Source organism: Dreissena polymorpha, chromosome 3 (genome assembly GCF_020536995.1).
Source record: "Dreissena polymorpha isolate Duluth1 chromosome 3, UMN_Dpol_1.0, whole genome shotgun sequence".
In the NCBI taxonomy this organism is placed as follows: Eukaryota; Metazoa; Mollusca; class Bivalvia; order Myida; family Dreissenidae; genus Dreissena; species Dreissena polymorpha.
In genome coordinates, this window is record NC_068357.1 from 57489953 (window position 1) to 57515017 (window position 25065).

General features: G+C 33.4%; 1 protein-coding gene and 1 long non-coding RNA gene across 6 annotated transcripts; one reads left to right on the forward strand and one right to left on the reverse strand.

Annotated features, from left to right (window-relative positions):
• Positions 1–7330: 7330 nt before the first annotated feature.
• On the reverse strand, positions 7331–12315 carry LOC127874300 (uncharacterized). The gene is made up of 2 exons (XR_008046793.1): positions 12109–12315; positions 7331–8503 (listed from the first exon to the last, which is right to left on the reverse strand). It is a non-coding gene; the product is annotated as an uncharacterized LOC127874300 (long non-coding RNA).
• Positions 12316–12998: 683 nt separating this feature from the next.
• Positions 12999–25063, forward strand: LOC127874298 (uncharacterized). Of its 5 annotated transcripts, none has more exons than XM_052418538.1 (6): positions 12999–13108; positions 15136–15386; positions 17037–17110; positions 18978–21622; positions 22392–22498; positions 23212–25063. In XM_052418538.1, exons 5-6 carry the CDS (start codon positions 22442–22444, stop codon positions 24091–24093), a joined length of 939 nt encoding a protein of 312 aa, XP_052274498.1. In that variant the 5' UTR covers positions 12999–13108; positions 15136–15386; positions 17037–17110; positions 18978–21622; positions 22392–22441; the 3' UTR covers positions 24094–25063. The 5 variants fall into 5 exon arrangements, with proteins under 5 accessions (XP_052274498.1, XP_052274497.1, XP_052274499.1 ...); XM_052418537.1 differs by having other exon boundaries at positions 13054–13123; XM_052418539.1 differs by having other exon boundaries at positions 13054–13123; positions 15136–15369.
• The last annotated feature ends 2 nt before the right edge of the window (positions 25064–25065 follow it).

The window sequence follows — 25065 nt, forward strand, 5'->3', positions numbered from 1 at the left end:
TAGAAAAGGAAACAACGAAATATAAAGTTTGGTATGATATACATGTGAAATTAAAGAGCATGGTGTAATTAAAGAGCATGTCAAGTTTTGAATTTATATGCTGAAACGTAATGTTATAACCCACAAACGTTTTACTGTAACAGACAGTTTTTTAAGATAAGTGGTACAGAAAATACACGTTGAATACCTTTTTAAGGTATTTCTTGTTATATTTGATCATGAATGTAACCCGCCTCCCAGTTTCGCTGAAAGGATCAAGATCCCCACGGGTATTACTTCCCCGTACCCCCAATTTTCTTCGTACCCTACATTTTTCGTACCCAATTTTTTTCGTACCCAATTTTTTTTCGTACCCAAATTTTTGCTCGTTACCATTTTTTTTCGTAACCAATGTTTTTCCTACCCAATTTTTTTTCGTTACCAAATCTTTTTACGCACTTAACTTTTTTGGCATAATTGTTGTACTCAAAATTTTCGTACCCATTTTTCCTACCCAAAATTTTCGTACCCACATACACAATTGTGGTGATGTAGATAAACTTAAATAGATGCTTTTATATCAATCCTCTTCAATAGCATCGTCACACCAGTACTGTCAGTACTTTGATTTTAATTGCAAACTAATATTAATTGTGTATTGAATACAATGACATTACACGCGGTTTGTCAAAACGGTACTGATATGCATGTATGTATGTAACTTTGATGTGACACATTTTGGACGACATACTTTTAAACATGTTCTAGTTAATGAATTTATCTTAATTTCAAAAAGTGAACTTGTAGTGGATGTTAAGATTTGTGCAAATGCAATGCATGATATGATTTCATTAGAAGTGATCAATATATACATGTATTCTTTTTCTATTGTAATCATCTGTGAATTAAGGCTGTTGTGTTGAGGAAATAAAGTATTGGTTCACCTGGAAAGGTTATTTCGTTTGTTCCTAACATTACCTGCTCATCTTAAGTAATTTTAATGTGTCCAATGCATAATGAATTTATTTCGACCCAAATTAATTATTTTATCATGTATGTAAGTGCTAAGGACACTTGAAAATGTATGCACAGACACTTTTGAAAAAAAAATGACGTAACACGTATAATGGTTTATTTTAATATAAAATACACGTACGAAACTATCATCATGACATAAACGGAACGGAAAGTGTAATTTAGTAGAACTACTAGAAATTATATGACAGACTTGTCTATGAAGACGTTATTATAAAAACACTACAAACATCTGCTGTACATGAATTTGATGGTGTAATGTGTCTCAATCTGCTGCTTAAGTCAGGCTCTGTTGACGGATTCTTTATGAAATAGTCTAGTTAAACTTTGTGGTTCCATGAATGGGGAATTATATCTCAGTCCTCCTCTATTTTTAAATTCTCAAATACATATACTTCAAGGAAAGATGCCCTCATTATCGCCCTCTTAGGCATGCATCATCTGAAAATACGGTAATATAATGGTTAAACAAAAGCTCATATTTGAATATGGTCGGCACGTCATAATCTCCATTAAATATTACTGAAAGGGGTTGATAAACATTTTTTATTTAATGCTTTCCGGTGGTTTATAGAGAAATATCAGTGAATTAAAACTGATAATTTCACTGTTTCAAACAGTGAAAATTATCAGTGAGAATTATCGATAATTTTCATTGTTTACTGTGAAATGACGTCATTTTTTTGACGAAATGACGTCATTATCCCAGCAAAATTCGTTAGTTAAACTCTTGAACAATGTATATAAACTGTGAAAAATGCATTAAATAAAAAGAAAATTTGTTGGATTCGGTGGATTATCGACTTTAATTCACTCGTGATCATAGAAAACATATATTTTCACTCGTGGCTGCGCCACTCGTGAAAATATTATTTTCTATGATCACTCGTGAATTAAAATCGATAATCCACCGGATCCAACAAATATCCTCTATATTATCTCGTATACCAGGGACCCCACAACACATCCTCTTGAAAAAAAAAGTGAATTGATTCAGTTGGTCGGTAGTTTTTTTCGTACAGCATTATTATCATTCATTAAGTAACTTCTTTAAGACAACGCGTTTATTGCACCACATAACATGCCATATTGAACATATTGACATGACGCCTTATCAGTGATCGCTCTGCCCACTTAATCACGTGGCTCAGCGGGAAGAATACCTAGACAAGCTAACACCAAAATGGCTTCTTTGCCTATAGACTGCATATAGATTTACACGATATTCCGGATGATTTTATGGACTTGTTAAACACCATATTACACTAGAAAAGGGGTTGATGCCATTTAGTTATTCTGCAAATGCAAAAAATATACGATTTAAGAGAACATCAGCTATTTATAACGGGTAAATCGGTACATTAAACACGCTCTCAAACGCTTGCGCGCTTACCGAAATCGAACCCGTTATTACGTGTTATGGTGGTATTTGCAAAAAAAAACAACAACACTTCACCGGTATTTACCCGTGATATTAACAAAATTATTACCGAACCATTCGTCCCTACCCGTGTATTTGACACGAAATAGCGCTTTATAACTGGGAATTCTTCGAAGTTTTACGCGCTTTCTGACGCCGGGTGGGTACCTCAATCCCACATGTTATTGCGTATAAAAGTGATATTAATCATATTAAACATTGCTTATGGGACTTTTATCAATCACTATAATTTAAAGGGCAAAAACAACACAGTAAGTTTGGACATTTTCTGATATAAAATTAGCGTTGTACGAAATGGAATACGGTCAGGCTATTATAAATTAATAAGGCTACCAATATCAGACGCTCGCGCAGGTACCGACTTCCCCGAAGTTATCGCATTTATTGGTTAACTAATATCAGTAATAATAACTCTTTTACAATAGCATTTATCGACACGTCTTTATTAAAATAATAACAAAATGGTTTTCACTTGTTTCTGACACACACAGAAACGCGATTTTTTACGGGGATTTCGTAAAGTTACACGAATTGGGTACCAAAATTCTCAATTATTTTACATGCACACGTGACATAATACATACGTAATAATGCTTAGTTATTGCTTATATGACATTTCAAGTTTGTGAAATAAATTAATGTTCTATAAAGGGGATCTCGGTAATTCTTGAAGCTTCCACTCGCTCTTGTCAAGACCGAATTGCCGCGTTGGAAATGGTATAAATTTAATTCATCTAACTTATCTTTCTGGATACAAATGTCAGAGTTGCTTTAACCCTTTTGACACCGTTTTTGCCATATTTCATTTCCGTTTTTTAATCCGAACAAAATAAACGAAACTCGTTTAAAACATGAGATCTAGGCATTCGAGCTCCTAGTGTGGATAAAAAGCGTTTATTGGTGACACCACATGAGTGCAAATGTGTAGTTACCGTTAATAAGATAATATATCACATGTCACCTTCAAATAACATGTATGATGTCAATTAAGTGCATTACTATCAGAGTAATAAAACAGAGCATGAATGAGGCTCCATGCTGGGTTTTATTTCTCTTTAAGTAATGCAGATGAACCTCGCTTCTGACCTAGTAACTGATAAAACTATTTTTTTTTAAGTGAAATAGTATGTGATAATCAGATCGATAACATAAACTATTTAAATCTGCTAGTATATCCGATAAAAATATATTATAATTGTCTTTGACAGTGTTGACGTTCAGTTGTTTGTGGTGACGACCGCATGTATTTATGCATCTCTTACACTTCTCAAGATCTCTTTTCGGCTTTGGAAACGATATAAATTAAATGTCACAATCTCATCTTTCAGGATATCGATTGTCCGAGTTACATAATCCCCATTGACACCGTTTAACCATTTTTAATCGTTTTTTTTAAGAGGAAAACAAAAGAAACTCGTTGGAATAAAAGTGAACCTAAACATGTAGCTTGTCTATAAAATGGCGGACAGGTCGTTGCTAACGAGTGCGCCCGATTAATCGATCGCTGATTGGTGGGTCAATTCTAGTGGGCGGAGCGATCATAGACAAGGCGTCATGTCAATTGAAGTACGTGTATAGACTTTCGTGTCAAACCCTTTAACATGGGAAAAGCTGTTTGTCATTTGAAAGTCAGGTCCTAAAATGAGCTTTTACAAAAGTCAGTTCCAAATAAACGGGGGGGGGGGGGATAATCATTATAATTCGACGCTAAATGAATCAGTAGACATAAACATGCGTCAATAATAATATAATCGCGATTAGTGATAAATTTTGCTGTAAACATGCACAAATACTTTTTATTATACAAGAAAATGATATTCGAACAGAATCTCGAAGGCCAAGAAATTAAACAACAAATTTGTGGACGGTTTTGCTTCAATACATTTTTATTTCGACGTCTGTGGTATTGAAGCAAAAAACCAAGAGAGAACAAAACCGTCAATTTAGTTGTATTCCAAGCTTTGCGGTCTTGAAACAAAATAACGATTGGAGAACAAACACCGTAGAGCCGAAAAGCTGTATTCATGAAAAAGAAATATGAATATAAAGTGGCATACCCTTTTGAAAATATTGGCTCCTTCACGGAAAACACAAAACAACGCCATCTTGGACGTAAGTTCCAGTCTACGCATGCCCCCCCCCCCCCCGGTTTAAAGCTATACAACATCGTACGCCTAAATCATGTGCGCCCTTGTAACATATCTGTTCCATAGGCGCTCGATGTCAACGACAATGTTGTTTGTTTTTATTTATTTATTAGTTACCCGTTGTTTATTATAATGCATACACATACTAAATTAATAAAAATCTTCCAACAAAACGTCTTCTTAAAAAAGATAGTTCGTCTATATACATAGATATTGACAATATCTATACATACATAGTCGAACTATCTTTTTTTAAGAAGACGTTTTGTCAGAAGATTTTTATTAATTTAGTATGTGTATGCATTATAACAAACAACGGATAACTAAAAAAAAAATAAGTCAATAAATTAAAAAAAACATTGACATCGAGCACCTATGATCTGTTCTAGTATTCACCCCGTGTATAGTCGATTAGTATGACTATATAACAGGCTATAGAGTGGAAAATCAGAAAACGTCTCACAGTCAGGAGCGTGTTTTTGCGAAAGTTAAAATGCCCGGAAGTTGGCAGACGATATAGATAGCATTTAGTATAGGTATTATGTTTCGCGACTTGTCATGAAAGTTTGTGTAGCGATATGGTAGCGTATTCGCTCACGGTAGCAGAAGACAGGTTCGAATCCCGGCGAATTCAATTTTTTTTCTCAACTTTTTTTCTAAGTTTAAATTAGTTAAGACTATTGAAAACATGACGGATTTTTTTGTAAGCAATCATATTTATTTTCATATAAAATATGCCCAAATCTATGAACAATTCAACTACTGGTAAGCAAATTATGATTGTTGTACATAAATATGACATGTTTAATAAATTTATGCCACAACTAAAATCACCAATTGCAAATTGTAGAATGGTTGTATCAAATTCATTTGCGTGTGCAAGTGAACCTGGAACTTAAATTATTATTTTCAATCAAGGATACCTCAGAGAAAATTTCAATGCTCAAACTTTGTATTTTCTCTTCCTTTATTTTTCGAAATATTGTTACACCCCATTTGCTACCAAAATTTGTTATGGGATGGTGGTCAAACAAAGGGTAAAGAAAAGACGGTTGGCTACGTCGAATGCCTGATGATTCTTAATAATCCGTGTGTTTTTTAACTTTGATTGTGACGCGGGATACCATAGCAATAGAAAATATGTAAAGAAAAACAGACAATCAAAATGTCGTATATATAATAATACCTCTGAACACTACATGTATGTAGATATAATCAAAGACCTATCAATATACAAAGATAAGCGTTATCGGGTTATCGCGGATTTTCTCCCGGAGGGAACGAGATTTAGTCACGTGGCCAAAGGCTAAGTACAACGAATAGTTCGTCTGTAACGAGATCGTCAGTAACGTGTCGATTGATTCGCAAAATATGAACGGTTATCAAATCAAATGAACGTAACTTGCTGGTGTCTTTGGTGGTACAGAATACTGCTTTAAATAATTAAATGACCGATGCAATAAAAATAATCTTTATGGTAATAAAATTATTTAATTAATTTTAATGTCACTAATTCATCGGTTCAAAGAATCATCAAAAATTATTTATTCTAAATTTTAAGTCAAATAAGCGTCCAATTTTGCAGTCATGCATGCGGGAAATATTGTATGTACGCTAAAAAGAAAAATCTTATGACACATTAGTAATTGTTGTAGTTATTAGTAGCACAGATCTATCCTTAAACAATGTTTATTGGTGGATATTTCCGTAGAGATTCATTGATCTATTAATAAACATGTTTATTTAAGATCCGAGATTAAACAAAGAAGACGCCTAGAATATTGTAATAAAACGAAACGAGTAGTTAAAAATTCTTGTTATTTAAATCACTTTTCAGACATATTGAAGGAGCATTCACGGTAGTTTAGATTAAAACCGGCGCCAGTTGAACGTCTACTGAAGGAGAATCTCGGGAAGTTAGCAGGCCAGTGTAGCTTCAACAGGTGTCAGATTAGTACACTTGCATATTAGGTTGACAGATTTCGCACCTTGTTTAACATGATTTCCCAAAATAAGGCCCCGTGACCCCGGGACAGACCCCCGGGTTAACCTACACAACATTCCTACAAACGTATTAGTTTTAACATAAGAATATCATATCATTTTTCATGTACACCATATTCACATGGCAAAATATAACAAAACCGATTTTTTTTCATGGGATGATGATTTAGACCTCGATGAAATTTTAGGAGAATATACAGCAGACGAAGATGCTATTGATAATTCAAATGGGAAGCAAATTGCAATTTATATTTGTCCAGAGTGCAAAATGGAGTATAAAAGTATTTCCGGGTTCCGGGGTCACGTCTTGAAAAAGCATGACACAAATCTCAAAGGTACGCTATAACGGGTTTCCATGTATCTCTTTAAAATTCAGAAGTCGAAACAGCGGTTATTAAAATAGTTCTTGTTTTAGGAAATAGACCATTAAAGTAAGGAAAACAGGAAAAATTAAATACCTAACAATATACTGATACGTCTTTGGAAAAACGGACAAATTACGTAAATAACTTAAGCCCCGTTTTCCTATGCTTCTTTCGCATTTTGTAGCCTTACGCACACATTTAAATTCTCTGTAGACATTCAAATTATTATATACGTTAAAAGCAATAAAAGGTGTCCATGCTGAATTGCATTGAGCAAAAGTATACCGTAGTACCTAAGCAGAACGTATCCCCCATCGAGGGTAAACGTTGCATAGAATTAACAAACGAAAAAACGCATGTAAATTATTTGATAGTTTAATAGCATATTTAACAACATACAACATTACACAACAGTTAATAATAAATTAACGAAATACCTTTTTATTGAAGAAATGTTTCATTTCACGAGTGGCGTTTCGAGAAAACTGGACATAATGCTTGTGCGTAGTTTCATCCCAGATTAGCCTTTGCAGTCCACCAAGGCTAATCAAGGACGACCCTTTACGCCTTAATTGGTTTTTTACTAAGAAGAGACTTTATTTAAACGAAAAATGTCATATAAGCGAAAAGTGTCGTCCCTGGTTAGCCTGTATGAACTGCACAGGCTAATCTGGAATGACAATTTACGCAAAAACATTATGTCCAATTTTCTCAGAACGAGATTCATATAATGAAAGAACAACATTTCTGTAACATTTTTGTGTTAAACAGGTGACCAACGTGGATACTTTGCAAGATCTGTACAGATTAAAACAAAATAAATACGGTCAAGTCTAATACATATAGTTTATTCATATTAATTACTTCTTGCAGCTGCAGACTACAGAAAGAGTTCACAGCAAGTCTCCTACAAAGTTCCATTATCACAGAAACCCTGTCAAATAACAATGGCAGATCTGTCCAAATGACATGACTACGAGTTACTGGTTTTCTATGCACGAACAAATTGCATTTGAAGTCAGAGTGCACCTCTATGGACAGTTTTACGGAGGCAGCATCACCGTGCGAGTACATCTGCATCAATGTCAATTTGCTTCTGTCTTTACGAACCATGAAATCCTGACTGATATTTTCCTGAACTTCAGTCTGTAGTTTTAAAAAGTCAACACAATCAACCTCCACCTCCTCAATGTCACATTCCTGATGATTTAGTGTCGTTCTCCCATTTGCATTCTGTTCAAAGTCTTCCAAAAATCCACAATTCAAAATGTCCGTCTCATCTTCCAGGTTCATTATGTCTGGACCATTATCAATGAATCCTGTATTCAGCAACCCTGAATCATCATCTAAACGAACACAGTATTCCCCTCATCACAGGTTTGGACATAAACATTACTACATGTTGGACTGTTGCCAGAACATGAATCATTTGACAATCCCGATAGAGCAGGGTTTTTTTCTTCGATAGAGCAGGTATTTTCCATAGGTACTTCTGTGTACAAAAGCCCTTACTGCGTTTCTTCCACAGCATCCTGCAAAAAATAAATGTTCATATAAATGTACATATTATATGTGCAGATATGGTTTCATCAACATAAAGTATGCGTGAGAGAAATTGAAGTATGAACATGTAATAATAATCGTCCACATACTAATCGTAATAATAACATTAGTATCCTCTTAAACAAAAATGAGAACAGAACTTATTCATTTATTCACAATAAACAGTTTTGTTTTTCATGTTTAGCAGAAGCATAAGAAGAAATATTTATAAATAGTAGAAGAAGTAGTAGTTGTAGCAGCAAAGCAGCAGTAGCAGAAGAAACATATTTGCAGTAATAATTGTAGAAGAAATTCTGACGATTCATGATTTTTAGCAAAGGTTACTTATTAAATACTTAATGGTTAGGCCTGCGCTTTTAAATTATTGATGAATAAGCAATTGACGCAACTTACTATTGACCAAGGTTAAAACAATATAACACAGATTTCAATAAACCATAACGGTGTTTCGCAAAGACATATCGCTCCGATTCGCTCGTACCATATAACAAAGCGTTGCTTTTAATAAAGAGGAAATTGTATCATAAAATGCAATCTACGAGGATCAACCACTACATATAATTTAAAATCAACATTGTTATAAAGTGTAAACATTTCAAAGGCCGATCTTTTATCCTGGTCCGAAACTTATGTTTTATAGTTCATTTACATGTAATATCTGTTTGATCGGAAATTATACCCACTGGATGAACCGTCTGCTGAATCGACATTTAAAATTACGCATGCATTGTTATTCACTTAGCACCATAAAACTTTAGTATTGGTATTGTTAACAATACTTTTAAAGAGACATTTTATTTTCTTATTTGACTAAATTCGTTTTAATCGCTGATTGCCAATGTAAGAAAACCTTCAATAGGCGTATTTGATTGGAAAGGTTTTATTACAACCTTTGTGAAGATCAGAGTTCACTGAACCAGCGAGACCATCTTTCTTATTGTGTCCTGTTAAATCCACTTTTTACCTCCATATCGAATGTTGTTACATGCATATGCTGACGTTTGTTTTATTTATCTGATTATGCATTAGACACGATGTGTTTTTTTTCCGGTTCAATGATCAAAGCCAAATGATTTTTTTTAATTTAGTTATTTGTTTACTTTAAAAAGAGTGTAAAAGTGCACATTTATTCAAAATATACTCGCAAAATTCTCAAGACGATTTTATTGAAATAAGTCCTTCAGTCCTTAATAAGCAAAACATATTGAAGTAAAACAAACATTTTACAAGCTCAAAACAATCTTATTATGACAATATCAGAGAAACCTCTGGGAAAAATGAGATTAATGCGTGTGCGTTAAGTGTGGTCCTTTATAATCCAAATATTAATTTAAAGCGAAAATGGTCACCCCTAATTGGCCTGTCGGACTGACCATTCTTATCTGGGATGACACTACACGCATGCATGTCCGAAACATTTAAGTATATGTAATACAAGAAGAGATATCCAAGTGTTCACTAAATTAAGTGCTATGAGTTAAGTCTACCAATGTAGCAATATGAAAATGAAACAAAAAAAGGCTACAATTAACCAAATCTATCCACAAATAGCAAAGTTATTCAAAAAGGCGTCCAAGCTATTTTTGAAGTCTTCCCTTCTCAATGTGTAAATGTATGAAACATGTAAGTGTATGTCTTACACAAAGAGATATTCAAGTGTGTACTAAATATAGTGCTATGAGTTTAGTCTTCCACTGTAGCAATATGAAAATGAAACAAAATAAGTCTACATTTAACCAAATCTATCCACAAATAGCAAAGCTATACAAAAAGGTGTCCAAGCTAATTTTGAAGTCTTCCCTTCTCAATGTGTACATGTCCGAAACATTTAAGTATATGTCTTTCAAGAAGAGATATTCAAGTGTGTACTAAATATAGTGCTAAGAGTTTAGTCTACCAATGTAGCAATATGAAAATGAAACAAAATAAGTCCAAAATAAAACAAATCTATCCACAAATAGCAGAGTTATACAAAAAGGCGTCCATGCTATTTTTGAAATCTTCCCTTCTTAATGTTTCAATGTCCGAAACATATAAGTATATGTCTTAAAAGAAGAGATATTCAAGTCTGTACTAAATATAGTGCTATGAGTTTAGTCTACCAATGTAGCAATATGAAAATGTAACAAAATAAGTCTACAATTAACCAAATCTATCCACAAATAGCAAAGCTATACAAAAAGGCGTCCAAGCTAATTTTGAAGTCTTCCCTTCTCAATGTGTACATGTCCGAAACATTTAAGTATATGTCTTTCAAGAAGAGATATTCAAGTGTGTACTAAATATAGTGCTAAGAGTTCAGTCTACCAATGTAGCAATATGAAAATGAAACAAAATAAGTCCAAAATGAAACAAATCTATCCACAAATAGCAGAGTTATACAAAAAGGTGTCCATGCTTTTTTTGAAATCTTCCTTTCTCAATGTTTCAATGTCCGAAACATTTAAGTATATGTCTTTCAAGAAGAGATATTCAAGTGTGTACTTAATATAGTGCTATGAGTTTAGTCTACCAATGTAGCAATATGAAAATGAAACAAAATAAGTATACAATTAACCAAATCTATCCACAAATAGCAAAGCTATACAAAAAGGCGTCCAAGCTAATTTTGAAGTCTTCCCTTCTCAATGTGTACATGTCCGAAACATTTAAGTATATGTCTTTCAAGAAGAGATATTCAAGTGTGTACTAAATATAGTGCTAAGAGTTCAGTCTACCAATGTAGCAATATGAAAATGAAACAAAATAAGTCCAAAATGAAACAAATCTATCCACAAATAGCAAAGTTATACAAAAAGGCGTCCAAGCTATTTTTGAAGTCTTCCCGTCTCAATGTTTCAATGTCCGAAACATTTAAGTATATGTCTTACAAGAAGAGATATTCAAGTGTGTACTAAATATAGTGCTATGAGTTTAGTCTACCAATGTAGCAATATGAACATGAAACGAAATAAGTCCAAAATGAACCAAATCTATCCATAAACAGCAAAGTTATACAAAAAGGCGGCAAATATATTTCTGAGGTATTTGCATGCAAAACTGCAACTACAAAAAAACTTTCAGAACATTAACTTAAATTTCAAGTATATGTTTTACAACAAAAAATAAATCATTCTCAATATAAATAAATCTATGCTTGAAATTACTGTCTGTTATCCAAAAAATAACTGAATATTGCAATTTGTTTAATTTCTATTTACACTCAACAGATATGTACTGTGTGTGTGTTTTTTTTTTTATATTAAATACTCTTTCACAAAAAGTTGAAAAACGAACATTATATAAATTTATAACAAAGGCTTTTTATGGCGAAGACATTAAGTTAAATACATTCAAGACATTATTTAGTTTTCAGTTGTTTTAAGCTTACTCGTAAATGACTATGGAAACTAGTCGAAAGAAGCTGATTTGCGAAACCTTCCCCCACCCGCTTGCCACTACGTTGTATTTCAATATAGCGATATAATAACCAAATTATCTGCACAGTTACATCGTAATTAGATTAATTATTGACGTTTACACTTATTGATACAATACAGCGATGGGTGGTTAATTGATATTCGATAATACTAACCTTAAAGTCAATAAAGACAGGTGTGAAAACGATAACGATGATGGCAATTGTTTACACGACTCGGCTTCTAAATGGCGTCGTCTGCTCGATTGATGTCACGTGATCTAGATCTCGATTCCGCCGCTCGAATTTCCGATAATTTCTATTGGTCTGATGGATGTTACCAATCTTTGTATATTGATAGGTCTTTGCATAAAACGACTTGTAATTTCCTTCGAAACAAAGAATTTGCATAATTAAAATATATGTTCGTAACCTGTTTTGTACTTTAAAATGTGTAATGTACACTGAATCGAAGTAAAATGTAGTTTTATTTAATTTAAGTTACCGTAATAGGCTATTTTAACAGAATAACCACCTTATGCATTGCTTCAAATCAAAATATTTCGATTTTAGCTCAAAATAAACTTAAAGGTTGCAACTACGCGCATTTGTTATTAGTTTGTTATTGAAAATAAGTACCTACCATTACTGGATGTTCCGTTCTCTAATCCATAAACACCAGAAAATATGGAACTCGCCTGATTAAGTAGTGTATTTACACCATGTTTTCGTAGTAAAACATATACCCGACGTCGTAGCGAAACGGACTACGCTTTGACCTCGTCAGCCCCCAGTGAAATCGTAGTTGCAATAATATCAACTCCCAGCTTTTGAGCAGCGAGTATGTACGTATCAAAGCTCAAATAATTCAGGAACAAGTTGAAGATGGAAGGCACTATTCAAAAATAAATTTAAATCAGTAAAGACAATTCTTAATAACTGTGTAAAAAGGGGTGTACACAAACAAGCTGCAGTTTATATGCATATCCTTTGGCTATATAATAAAACCTATTTACTTTAAGCACCATTTTCTTCTATATTATGTAATGTTCTGAATTTTACAAACACCAGGTATATTGTCACCGACAACATGTGTTGCCGTTTTTAATTGGTCCATATTTCATAACAAATAATCTGATTGGTAAATACGATATAGGAAGTGGGCTGCAATCTAAAGGTAAACAATTTGAAGGTAAAATTTTATTTTTTGAATCTTCCTAAAATCGTAAATGTCATGTCATTCCTAGTAAATATTTATAAAATAAAGGTATCTGTTATCATTTTACTTTTAATATCTACATGACTTAATTGTTCGTTTGGAGTTAATTTGAAGTAAATTAAATTGAATATGTAATTCGGATCATGACATTTCGGATACATAAATATATTTTTACATATGTACAGTGCCGAATGATATTGCCATGACAAGCAGCATTTTTTGTGTCTTACATATTATATGCTACAGGATATAGAGGATATTTGTTCATGTCAGTGTAAGATCATTTGTTATTTCACTCTTGATCGTAGAAAATATATTTTCATGAGTGGCATTTATAAAAATATTCTTTTTCTATGATCAAGAATAAAATAACAAATGATCTTACGCTGAAATGAACAAATTTTCCGTTTCTTTGATGCCCCTTTTTCAAGAAAATAATTAACATCTGTTTCCCTTTCGCTGAAAAGTTACCCTTTCTCTGAGTTTCTCCTGTGGCGTGCCTCAATACATTTAAAAACACAAAATGACGTCATTAGTGTGACAAAATGACGTCATTATACCAGCGAAATTCTCCAGTCAAACTCTTTTATAATGTTAATAAACGGTGAAAAAGCATAAAATAAAAAGAACATTTGTTGGATTTGGTGGAATGTCGATTTTAATTCACTTATGATCATAGAAAATAAATATATAATTATTTATGATAATCTAAAATTATTATTTATGATAATCTTTCACCAGTGAAAAGAACAATTTGTTCTTTTCACTGCTGTTATTTCACTGCAGAAATGTCATATTTTATCATTAGGTATAAAAGAAAACATAATTCTACACAGCTGCAATTTATAAGCTTACTATAATTGTGTCACCATTATAATAATGTTGAATTGCTCATTAAGTTTTTGATATGTCATATCCAGAATCACCTTTATTGGATAGGCATGTCAGGCAATTTTTAAGATAGACTTGTATCTGTTAATCTAAAATATAATATGCTCAAATATACTCATAAATCTTTATAATATCAGAATGTAAGCTACTAAAACAGTTTTCTTTTGAGACAGAGTTGTGGGGACTTTATTCTCAACTCTGTGTATGTAGTCCACTTTTATGTCCCAAGAACCAAGTTTATCCCCCATGAATAAAAATAAAGAACACTACAAAAACGGTTTTGCTTTTTTCCTTCTTTAGCATGTGCCTTATTCAGGCTACTTCCCATAAAAGAATTTCTTTACAATGATGCTATTTTCCCCAAATTTCATGCTCACTTTGGGAAATTTCTTCACCTTTTTTAGTTTTGTCGATAAATTTTCCCTCAAAATGGCAGGCAAGGTCCTTTCCCCAAATCAATAAACAATCCCTGATATTGTGGACAAATATTATTACCTTTAAAGATCTTTACATATTATTTCCATGTTGTTTTACTTTTTTACTTTTAGGATGTTTTCTTTTTTAAATTTAACCATCAATAACAATCTATATCTGATTTATGACAGAAATAATAACAAAAATTGAAGTAAGATATAAATAATGTAACTTGTTACATATAAATTTAAAACCGCTGTAAAAAAACATGGTTGTGTCAGGTTAACTCTTTCAGTGCTGGAACCGAATTTTGAAGGCCTTTGCAAACAGTTTGGATCCAGACTGTTTGCTATTCTGATAGTATTCTTTGAAAAAAGTCGAAAAAATAATAATTTTATAAATTTAGCATAAGCAGACGACATTTTAGCAGACGACAAATTTCCCAGCATGCAAAGGGTTAAGGCAGTGGTTGGTACATGTGCCACATGGGTTCAATATTTGACAATATCAAGATTGTCCAAACACATGGAGGCTGAAGTCTTTGTCCAGAAACACTGAAGCATTACTTTTAACATTTAAATCTTTCCTGTGGTACTTTATCATGTAAACAATCTTGCTTTAGTATTGAGATTTTCTATGAAATAGTAGTTTCAATAATTAGTTTGTTTTGTTTCTGTCAGTGCCTTCAAGACATGGCAGGGCAAGTCCACGATCTAGAAGTCTGCGACAAAGAACTACATGAGAAGGAAGTTGAAGAGAGTGAAAGACATTTAGCAATAGTGCTGGAAGATATTTCATTTGAGAAACTTTTTCATTATGATTTTCTTAGGAATTCAAAATTTATGCATGGCTGGAAAAATGTCAGAGAAAGTGTTAACAAAGAAAAATTAGTGGAATCGTTTATAAAAGCTCAGGTATTCTTCTATAATAGGTAAGTTCTATAATAGGTAAGTATTCACATTGTAAGTAAATTGAAATGTTATGTAATACACTATTACATGATGAACTATAATTAAAAGGTTAAATAACATTATGAAAATAATATGTACATTTTGTATTATAGAATATGAACTGGGATGATTTGTTTATAAATGTGAATAATTTTGTTTGTATTCTGGAAGTATGTGTGTAAACAGAAGCCTTGCCATTTTCATTCGTGTTAACATTGCTTAGCATGGTGCAAAGTTCAAATAGCAAGTGATGTGCATATTTCAGCAGAGAGTTGCAAGCATGAACCAGGTCCTTAGGTCAAGGGTCAAGTTCACAATTATAAGTCAAAGGTCAAATTGAACATATTTTACATGTGCTTTCACTTAGCCCTGAACATAATTTTGTTATGGCTGGATTTTCAAATAGTTTGGAAGAAGTGATAAGCATGATGGGACAAAAAGGTGAAAGTAAACATATTGTCAAAGATAAAGTTTAAGAAATCAGTTATGAACACTTTGTCCTGAGCATAACTATGGCTAGCATCTATGGATTTTGAAATGTCTTGGCTTAATTTATTGTAAGCATGATCGGCTTGAGTGTGGTGCACAAGATCCAAGCACCCAAGTCTGAGGATAAGGTCATGATTCAAGGCTAAGGATCCAGGTAAAGAAGTTATTTAAGCACTTTTCCCAGAGCATACTTTTGTCCAGTATGCATGGATTTTTAAATGACTGGGCAGAAGTGTTTGACATGATGAGTCCGATGCTCCAGCTAGGATTTGAAAAGGGCATTTATTTTTATGTTATTAATAATAATTGTTAGAATATATTATTCCGATTATTATTAATCCATCCAAATAAAATGTCTATCATGAGTTATAAATTAATTACAATGAGATTTATAAATTATCATCTGTCAAAAAAAGATAATATAAATAAAAGGGCAAGGCGGGGCCTCGGAAGAGCAGGGCTGGGCTTTGGAAGGGCAAGGCGGGGCGCCCTTCCATTTAGGCCTAGCTAGAGCACTAGAGTCACAGCGTCTTGCAAGAACCTGCAGGTCTCTAGGTCCAATGTCAAGGCCACAATTAAAGGGCGAATTAAGGTATTTTCAAATGACTTTCCAAAATCGTTTTAATAATTAGAAGGAATTTTATGCTCAGTTACAAAGATCATAGGTCCACAGTCAAGGTCATAATTCAAGTTCAAACGTCAAACTTATGCAACTACTATTTTCTACTTTTTCTACTTTGTCCAAATAATAAATATGCCAAGAATGGACGTAATTTCTAATAATTTATAAAAAAAACTATGAATAATATCTTCAAATAACTGTAAAAAAGTGATCTGCATGAAGAGAATGATGGTTGTGCAGGAAAAACAAAAAAGGGTCAAGATCATAATTTAAGGTCAAATTTCAAATAATCGAAATCAATTTAGAGACTTTGTCCAATCGTTTGCTGAAACCGAACTTTATTTGTGTGTGTATCTTTGTGACTATGGCCCTCTCTTGTTGTCATATAAGGTTATTATTATTCCATATCATTATTATTCCTTAATTGTAAATGAGCATGCTGATTTGCATTCAGTTTTAGATTATTTTTGCTATCTTTGATAGATCCATTCCTTTAAAAACTGCTGTTGTCTGTTTGCAGAGAAATTGAGCTAGTCAACTATGAACGTTATGTGAAGTGGTTGGCTGAGAATAAAAGAGATGTAGAAAACACAGGTACTACTAGATATCAATCATGAGTCACGCTGTGGGGACATCGGGCCTAATGCATGTGCGTAAAGTGTTGTCCCAAATAATCTGTACAGTCCTCACAAGGTTATCAGGGACGACAATTTGGGTTATAACTGGACTTTAGTAATGAAGAGATGTCCTGAAACCAAAACTACAATAAAAAGAGGACATTTTCATTCCCGAATAGCCTTTGCGGACTACTCAGGCTCATTGGGATGCTTTATGCACATGCATTAAGCCCTGTTTTCCCATAATGCAGCTCATTATGTTAGTAATGTAAATTACAAGAGCAGCGTTTGTGTAACAAAATGCCCCCTACTGAAAATTTGAAGCCACACAGCAGGTATATACCAATGGAAAACATCTTGACAAAGTTACATTTTATTGATATTTGATACAGTTACAACCCTTGAACAGTATCGGAAAGTGTGTCGGAAAAATTCTGGACTTGTTATTTTTAAGAAAATTCCATATTCCTTTAATAAAAAATCAATGGACTGGATCAAACTTGATCATTCAGTCATGAATGTAGACTCACACATTAAAATCAGGTCCATATCTGCAAGCACTCTTGACCAGATGGAAACTATGGACCAGATGGAAACTCGAACTTGATATTTAAGTCATGTAAGAAGGCTCACATACAAAAAATCTGCTAAATATCAGAAAGCGTTTATTAAAAAAACTCTGAAAAACAGTTACTATAGAGAACATTTCTTTGTCTAAGGCCCATAACTTCGCCCAAAATCAAAGGACCGGAATGAAACTCACAGTTCATCTGTAAGTCATGTAGGTAGACTCACATACCAAAAATCAGCTGAATATATGAAAGCGTTGTTTTTTTAATCAGGAAAACGGTTATTAAACAGAATAGTTTTAAATCACACTTCATCTTTAAGTCTTGTAGGTAGACTCACTTGTTGCAATAATTTAACTCTCAGCTTTATAACCCAAAGGGTTGCTGAGATGCCCTAGCAAAAATTAGCTAAGGCTCTGGGAGTTTGTTTATATGGACTAGTAGATTTACATACCAAAAATCAGCTAAATATCTTAAAGCTTTTCGGAAAAAATACCCCAAAACAGTTATTATAGAGAAAATTTCTTTGTTAAATGCCCATATCTTTGCCAAAAATCAATGGACCGGATCTCGCACTTCATCTGTGAGTCATGTAGGTAGACTCACACACCAAATATTAGGTCAATATCTGAAAGGGTTTAGGAAAAAAGTCCAGAAAATGGAATGCCTGATGGACAGTGCAACTGCTACTAGTATATGCCAACCTACCAGGGGCAGAAAAAGTACCAGAGTAGTAAATTGTAACAATTATAGCGACACTTGTGCTGAGACTTATCTAAGAATAATAATAGGAACTAATATAAGCATATAGCTTAGATTAATAGTTTGCAAGCTAGCATCTAAAGTTGTCCTTTAAAGTGTGTCATAAATATTCTTTTGATATTTTTGAGTTGCTTCGTGCGAAAATATGTCTTATGTCATATGTGACCAGGGTTTCTCCAGACCAGCTTGCACAATCAATCAGCCTAGTCAGGAGCTATGATATCCACTTTAACTTCATACAAGGCTTCGTGTTCTCATTGGTGGAAAGGGTTGCTCCGGACTAGACTCCACGGATGTGCAGCTATGCTCTCCGCCTGCTGCCTAAGACCTATTTACGCATGACATGGCTAATTTATACATTTATATTTCTTACATGTGCCTAATTGCTCATTTTATCATTAATTTAGCTATATACACACAGAAAAAAATGTTTTACCTAATTAGAATAATATAATTGCACCCACTCTATACTTGTGGATGCCTAACCCAGCTTAAACCGTATTTGATTTTCAGTTCTGTTCAAATTGTGCACAGAAGAATCCCACCCTGAGACTTCAGCATCAAACAGTGAAGACCTAAGCAGTGAATTAGGAAATTATCCTCAGAGCTTCATGGAACTTGTTGAAATGATTCAAAGGGGTGAAAAACTGCCGAACACTGAAGATTTAGACATTGAACCTTTGAATATTGACCCAACCCCTGCCATTAGAGAACTGCCTTTAAAACCATGGGAAATAGAAAAACCAAGCTGATGCATTTCATTAGCCAAAAAGCGGTGTTTTTACAATTTAAGTATAGGGTAAACACAGGTTTTTTATAAACTTAAAATTTGCTAAGCCAATTAGTACATATCCAGAAAACAAATTTGCATCTTTTGTTGCAGAAACAAAAATAAAATTGAAAATAAGGCAATATCCAAAGTTTGGCAAACTTGGTGATAAGATGTACATATATAAGTGTCAAATACAGAACTATTGGTCTTGTAGCTAAAGTTATCTATTCAAAAACTACTTTCGCACAGACAAAGAGGAAATATTTTGACAAATGACATGCTGTTTCATTCCACACAAGTTTGAAATCCTTCAATGTATTATGAGGTTCAGAGACGTTCAGGGATGGACAGATTGGTGGGATTATATGACAGAGGCAAACGCCCTTGATACAACAAAATGGGGTTCCATATACCCTTAATAATCTACAAGTACTTGTTCTGCCCCCACTTTCAGAGGGTGATTGGGGATTTGCTCATGTCTTTCTGCCCATATATCAGTCTGTTGGATGTTTTATTAACCTGTAACTCAAAAACTCTAGGAAAGGACTACAACTTGCGCAGATTCTTATTTTGGTGTTGGTGTTTTAAACTTAACAGTAGTTGTGTTCCCTTTGTATGAAAAAAACATTGCAGCTTGTTTCATGTGTATCTAGTCTATCAAGTCTTGTTGATAGAGGGCTACAAATCAACAATACCAGTATGTAACCTAGAGCACCTCCATATTTTTGTTTGTTTTAATACAGGATTTTTTGTTAACCCTTTACCACTAAGAAACGTATTTTGACGCATTTGTAGTCCCTTAGAAAGTTAAATTTAACTAAAGACCTTTCTAACTATATTCAAGTTTTAAAAGCTTCATTTCCAAACCTTAGATACTGATGAGCAGCAAACAGCATAAAACCTGAATAGATTGCAAGTTACTGGCAGGCTGTTCTGGTTTTATGCTGTTAGCCATGTTCACTTTGCTTCTGAGTGGGAAAGGATTAACTTAAGTAACATATTAACCTGCATGTGAACTTTTGCAACTCATTTTGTTCAGATGTTCTTGATCAAAGTTATAGCCCTATTTAAAATAAAATGGGCACAGTTTATCGGATCATTTTAAAACTTAGTGATAATGCATGTGAGCATAATATTTCCACCAAATTTGACCTGCAACCATCCAGCCCGCCAGATCATTTGTTCGCCTGAATTACGGGTCTTAAATCATTAACAAGATGGCCCTAATTCGCTCACCTGAGAGGAGTCGGTTCATTCGATCTTTACCTAATGTCAAACTTGACCTAGATATTAACCAGACAAATATCCTGGTCAAGTTTCATCATTATTGATTATCGAACCAAAACTCTGGCGTAGGTGGTGTTTTTGTTTTTGTAAGATTTGAAATGGTGACCTATATTTTTAGTTGACCCCCCTTACCAAACATCAAACTTTGCTTACAAGGATTTTTTATATTATAATGAAAATTTGGACAATCTAAGGGCAATAATTATGGCATTAATTATGTGATTTGCTCATCATCAAACCTGACTGAGATCTTTCAGCAACTTTGATAAAGAATGCTTGAGAAATGTGAATGCTAGAGTGTTTACAAACCAATGTGGACGAACGGACAGCGCACTAAGACCAATCCTAAAAACTCACCTGATCAATCAGGTGAGCTAAAAAGTGTGTTTCACCGATCTGAGCCATTTTCCAACTTGTCCAAGAAATGACTAAAACCAATGTATTGACTAAGTTTCACGATGATTAGGCAAAATATGTGACTTCTATAGTGTTCGATCACAAGGTTTCTCTCTATATAGTAACATTTTGAATGGTGAAAGGTCAAGGTCATCCTTCAAGGTCAAAGATATAGCTTCAAAGCGGCGCAAAAGGGGACATAGTGTTTCCGACAAACACATATCTTGTTTTAAATATCATAGTAAAAAGTGTAGAATATTTATAATAACATGTTATATTTTTGTTGTTGTTTTTTAACATAAGCAATTAATTTTTTATTTAACAGTTTAAATTTGAGTAAAGAATTTGTAGTAGAATGTACTAAGTATATGTTCATAAAAAACAGTATTAAATCATGGTTCACATTGACCATTCAATGGTGCTGATCCCAGATGTCCTTATTTTATGTTTATAGTTGGTATTCTGTTATAAAAGAAGTGGATAATAACAATAATTTCTCTTCTGATAAGGTTTCTTCAGTTTCAGTTTTTGCTATATTAATTATTTTCTTACAACAGATGCAAAAGGCCGAAGTTGAAGGAAAGGGAAGATGTGAAAGAAAGCATACCAGTAGATGTTACTACAATTTCCCAGGACCATAATTATTACACGCATGACTACAGGGCTTATGATGACATTGATGCTGAACTACCAACAAAATCTAGTATGCTACAGAATTTTTTCAATTATGCTTACTTTAATACTCACACGAACACTCTATTATGTGAAGTTGGAATAAGACATCAACTTGGGAATAAATTGTGTTTTTTCAACTGTGCATAATATACAGTTTTACATGTTGTATTTATTTAGTTTGACAAATTATGATTAAAATAGATACTTGCATATATAATAGCTTCATTTAAATTGATTTTACTACAAAACTGGATTTTTTATGAATTTTTATTATAATCCTCATAAAATAAGACTGTGTCCATGCCGCGCATGAACACAGTTTTAAAATACAGTGAAAATGATCAAAATGCAATCACTGTTAATGAAAAAGTCATGGAAAATTGCTTTTTAAGCTTGAAGTATTGATAAAATAAATTCAGATCTTAAATGATTAGTTTTGTTTGAGAAAATCACTAAAAGGATATCCATTCTCAGTTTGATGTCTTAATCCAAATTCACATAATACAGTGTTCGTGACAAGTGATTTTTTTTTTACAAATTTTCTAATCTGAGTCCTGGGACTCAATAACTGGCAAATCTATGAGCCCCAGAAATGAAAGAATGAGTCCAATGATTAAACGATATTATTTTTTTAGAAATTTCAATGCATTTTTTGGACCCACATAATTCGAAACTTTGCATCTCTAGAGGTTTTTGTGATTACAGGATGCAGGACTTGGGTGTAAAAATCACTGATTTACATTCAATATACAGCAACATCTTAATAATAAAAGTTTTCATTAATTTTTTATTTGCAGTTCAAGAGTTAGAAAGGGAGATAGCCCGTCTAGAGGGTGAACTTGGCCGCATGAAATTGCGCCCATCCAAAATGTCGGTTCAGGACATTATTGGTGACAATGATAAGGTATTTGTTTGTATATTTGTAAAATGTACTCAATGAAAAAATACATAACAACATATATCATTCATTCATTCTGGATATAATACAAGTTTCTTTTTTTGTAATTGTTGTTCCATTTGCAATTCGGTACAATCCATCATTTCGATACTGTGCACAAGTATATGAATGACTTATTATGCCCCCAGTAGGGTGGCATATAGCAGTTGAACTGTCCGTCAGTCAGTATGTCAGTCTGTCCGACCTTCCGAAGAAAAAAAACTTAAACGTTGCCCATAACTTTTGCAATATTGAAGATAGCAACTTTATATTTGGCATGCATGTGTATCTTATGAAGCTGCACATTTTGAGTGGTGGAAGTTCAAGGTCAAGGTCATCCTTCATGGTCAAAGGTAAAAAATAAATAAAATATTTCAAAGCGGCACAGTAGGGGGCATTGTGTTTCTGATGAACACATCTCTTGTATACTTATAAGTGTATACATATAAGCTAATTGCTTTTCTTTTTAAGTTGGAACATATAGAATAATTATATCACTGAATCCGAATGATTTTTTGTTACACAAAATATGGAATAAAGTCAGTGGAGTACAAATGTAATGTTTTTTGTATTAAAAAGCTTTATTTGTATATCATATCTAATCCTTTTTATTTCCTACCACAGTTAAAACATTGCTCACTCACAACTCAATATGTTCATGTCACACTGTTTTATTTCAGATGCTGCTATACACATCTTTTCCTGTGGATGTCTTCCAAGTCCTGGTGGGTGTTCTGAAGAGGTTAGCTCCTTTCAACTACTATGCTGGCTGGACTGTTACCTGCTTCAGCCTAGAGGATCAACTATTAATCACCCTTATGAAATTACGTCTGAATTGTAAGGACTTAGATTTGGCAGTTAGATTTGATACAAGCAGAGGAACTGTTTCGAACATTATAAATACATATATTTCTGTGCTTCATGAAATATTGTTTGAAGGAATTTTACTTAAAGTAGGAATTCCAAGCCAACTCAAATGCAAGGGATCCATGCCGAAGTCATTTGAAGACTTTAGTTCTGCAAGAATTGCAATGGATGCTACAGAAATTGTGCAGGATGTTCCTTGTAACATGAACCATCAAACACTTTCTTATAGTAATTATAAAAGTAGACATACTGTAAAAGCTGTTACATGTGTTGCTCCAAATGGTGCATTAGTTTTTTGTTCAGATCTTTATCCAGGCTCTACATCAGATGCAGCTATTGTTGATCACTCGAAAATATTAGAGCAACTTAAACCAGGTGACTTGATTTTGGCTGATAAGGGCTTCAATATTTTTGATAAACTTCCTGCTGGAGTTTCTTTAAACATTCCTCCTTTTCTTTCTAGTAAAGGTCATTTCACAAAAGAGGAAGCTTTACTTTGCTTCAAAATTGGAAGGAGCCGAATTCATGTAGAAAGGGCAAACGAAAGGATAAAAAATTATGATATTTTAGATCATATTCCTGCACAATACAGACATTTATCGACAAAAATTTTTCAATTGTGTTGTTGTCTTGTCAATCTTCAGGCTCCTCTTTTAAAGGAAATAGCAGATAAATATGAAATTGATTCAAACTAGAGCTTTTACACAGTAAAATTGACCCAATGACCGAGTTTTTGACCCGGCACGGCCCATGTTCGAACTTGACATACACATCATCTAGAAAAAAATTCTGACCAAGTATGGTGAAGATCGGATGAAAACTACTTGAATAAGAGAGCGGACATCATGCTGAATGTTAAATAACGCACAAAGTGACCCTATGACCTAGTTTTTGGCTCAGCATGGCCCATATTCAAACTTTGCGGCGAGATCATAAAACTTCTGACCAAGTTTGGTAAAGATATTGGATGAAAACTACTTGAATAAGAGAGCAGACAACATGCTGAATGTTTAAAACGCACTAAATGGCCCAATGACCTAGTTTTTGATCCGGCATAACCCATATTCAAACTTGATCTAGACATCATCTAGATACAACTTCTGACCAAGTTTGGTGAAGATCGGATGAAAACTACTTGAATTACTTTGTGTACCTGAAAAATTCCTTCAAACAATATTTCGTGTAAATGATGCTGTATTCCTAAATCTTTTTGTAAAAAGAATGGATTTAGTTGTGACTTGTATGTACCATAAAGAGTTGATCCTCTTTGCTGAGGCAAGTTTCAGTCTAGCTAGCATAGTAGTTGAAAGGAGCAAACCTCTTCAAACACTCTGAAGACAGTGTGGATGAATGGTTATTACATTTCAGTTGGCAATTTGTATTTCTAATTTTAGCATATGCTTATGCCAATTTTATATGGAATGCTTGTATGCCTGTGAATTTTTGTGTGTATTGTTTATATCACAAATCATGCACATTTGGTTGTTCTGTATTTTTATTCCATAAACATCTAACAGACAGAAAGTATGACTGGTATATTCCACCCTATCGGAGGCATAGTTTGTATTTCTAATTTTAGCATATGCTTATGCCGATTGTATATGGAATGTTTGTATTTTTATGAACTTTTGTGTGTGTTGTTTAAATAACAAATCATGCACATTTGG

Excerpts from the sequence above, each read along its gene's own strand:
- LOC127874298 (XM_052418538.1), top strand. The coding sequence starts at position 22,442 with ATGAAATTGCGCCCATCCAAAATGTCGGTTCAGGACATTATTGGTGAC. Across the intron at positions 22,499-23,211 it reads TTATTGGTGACAATGATAAG|ATGCTGCTATACACATCTTT; the intron begins GTATTTGTTTGT and ends GTTTTATTTCAG.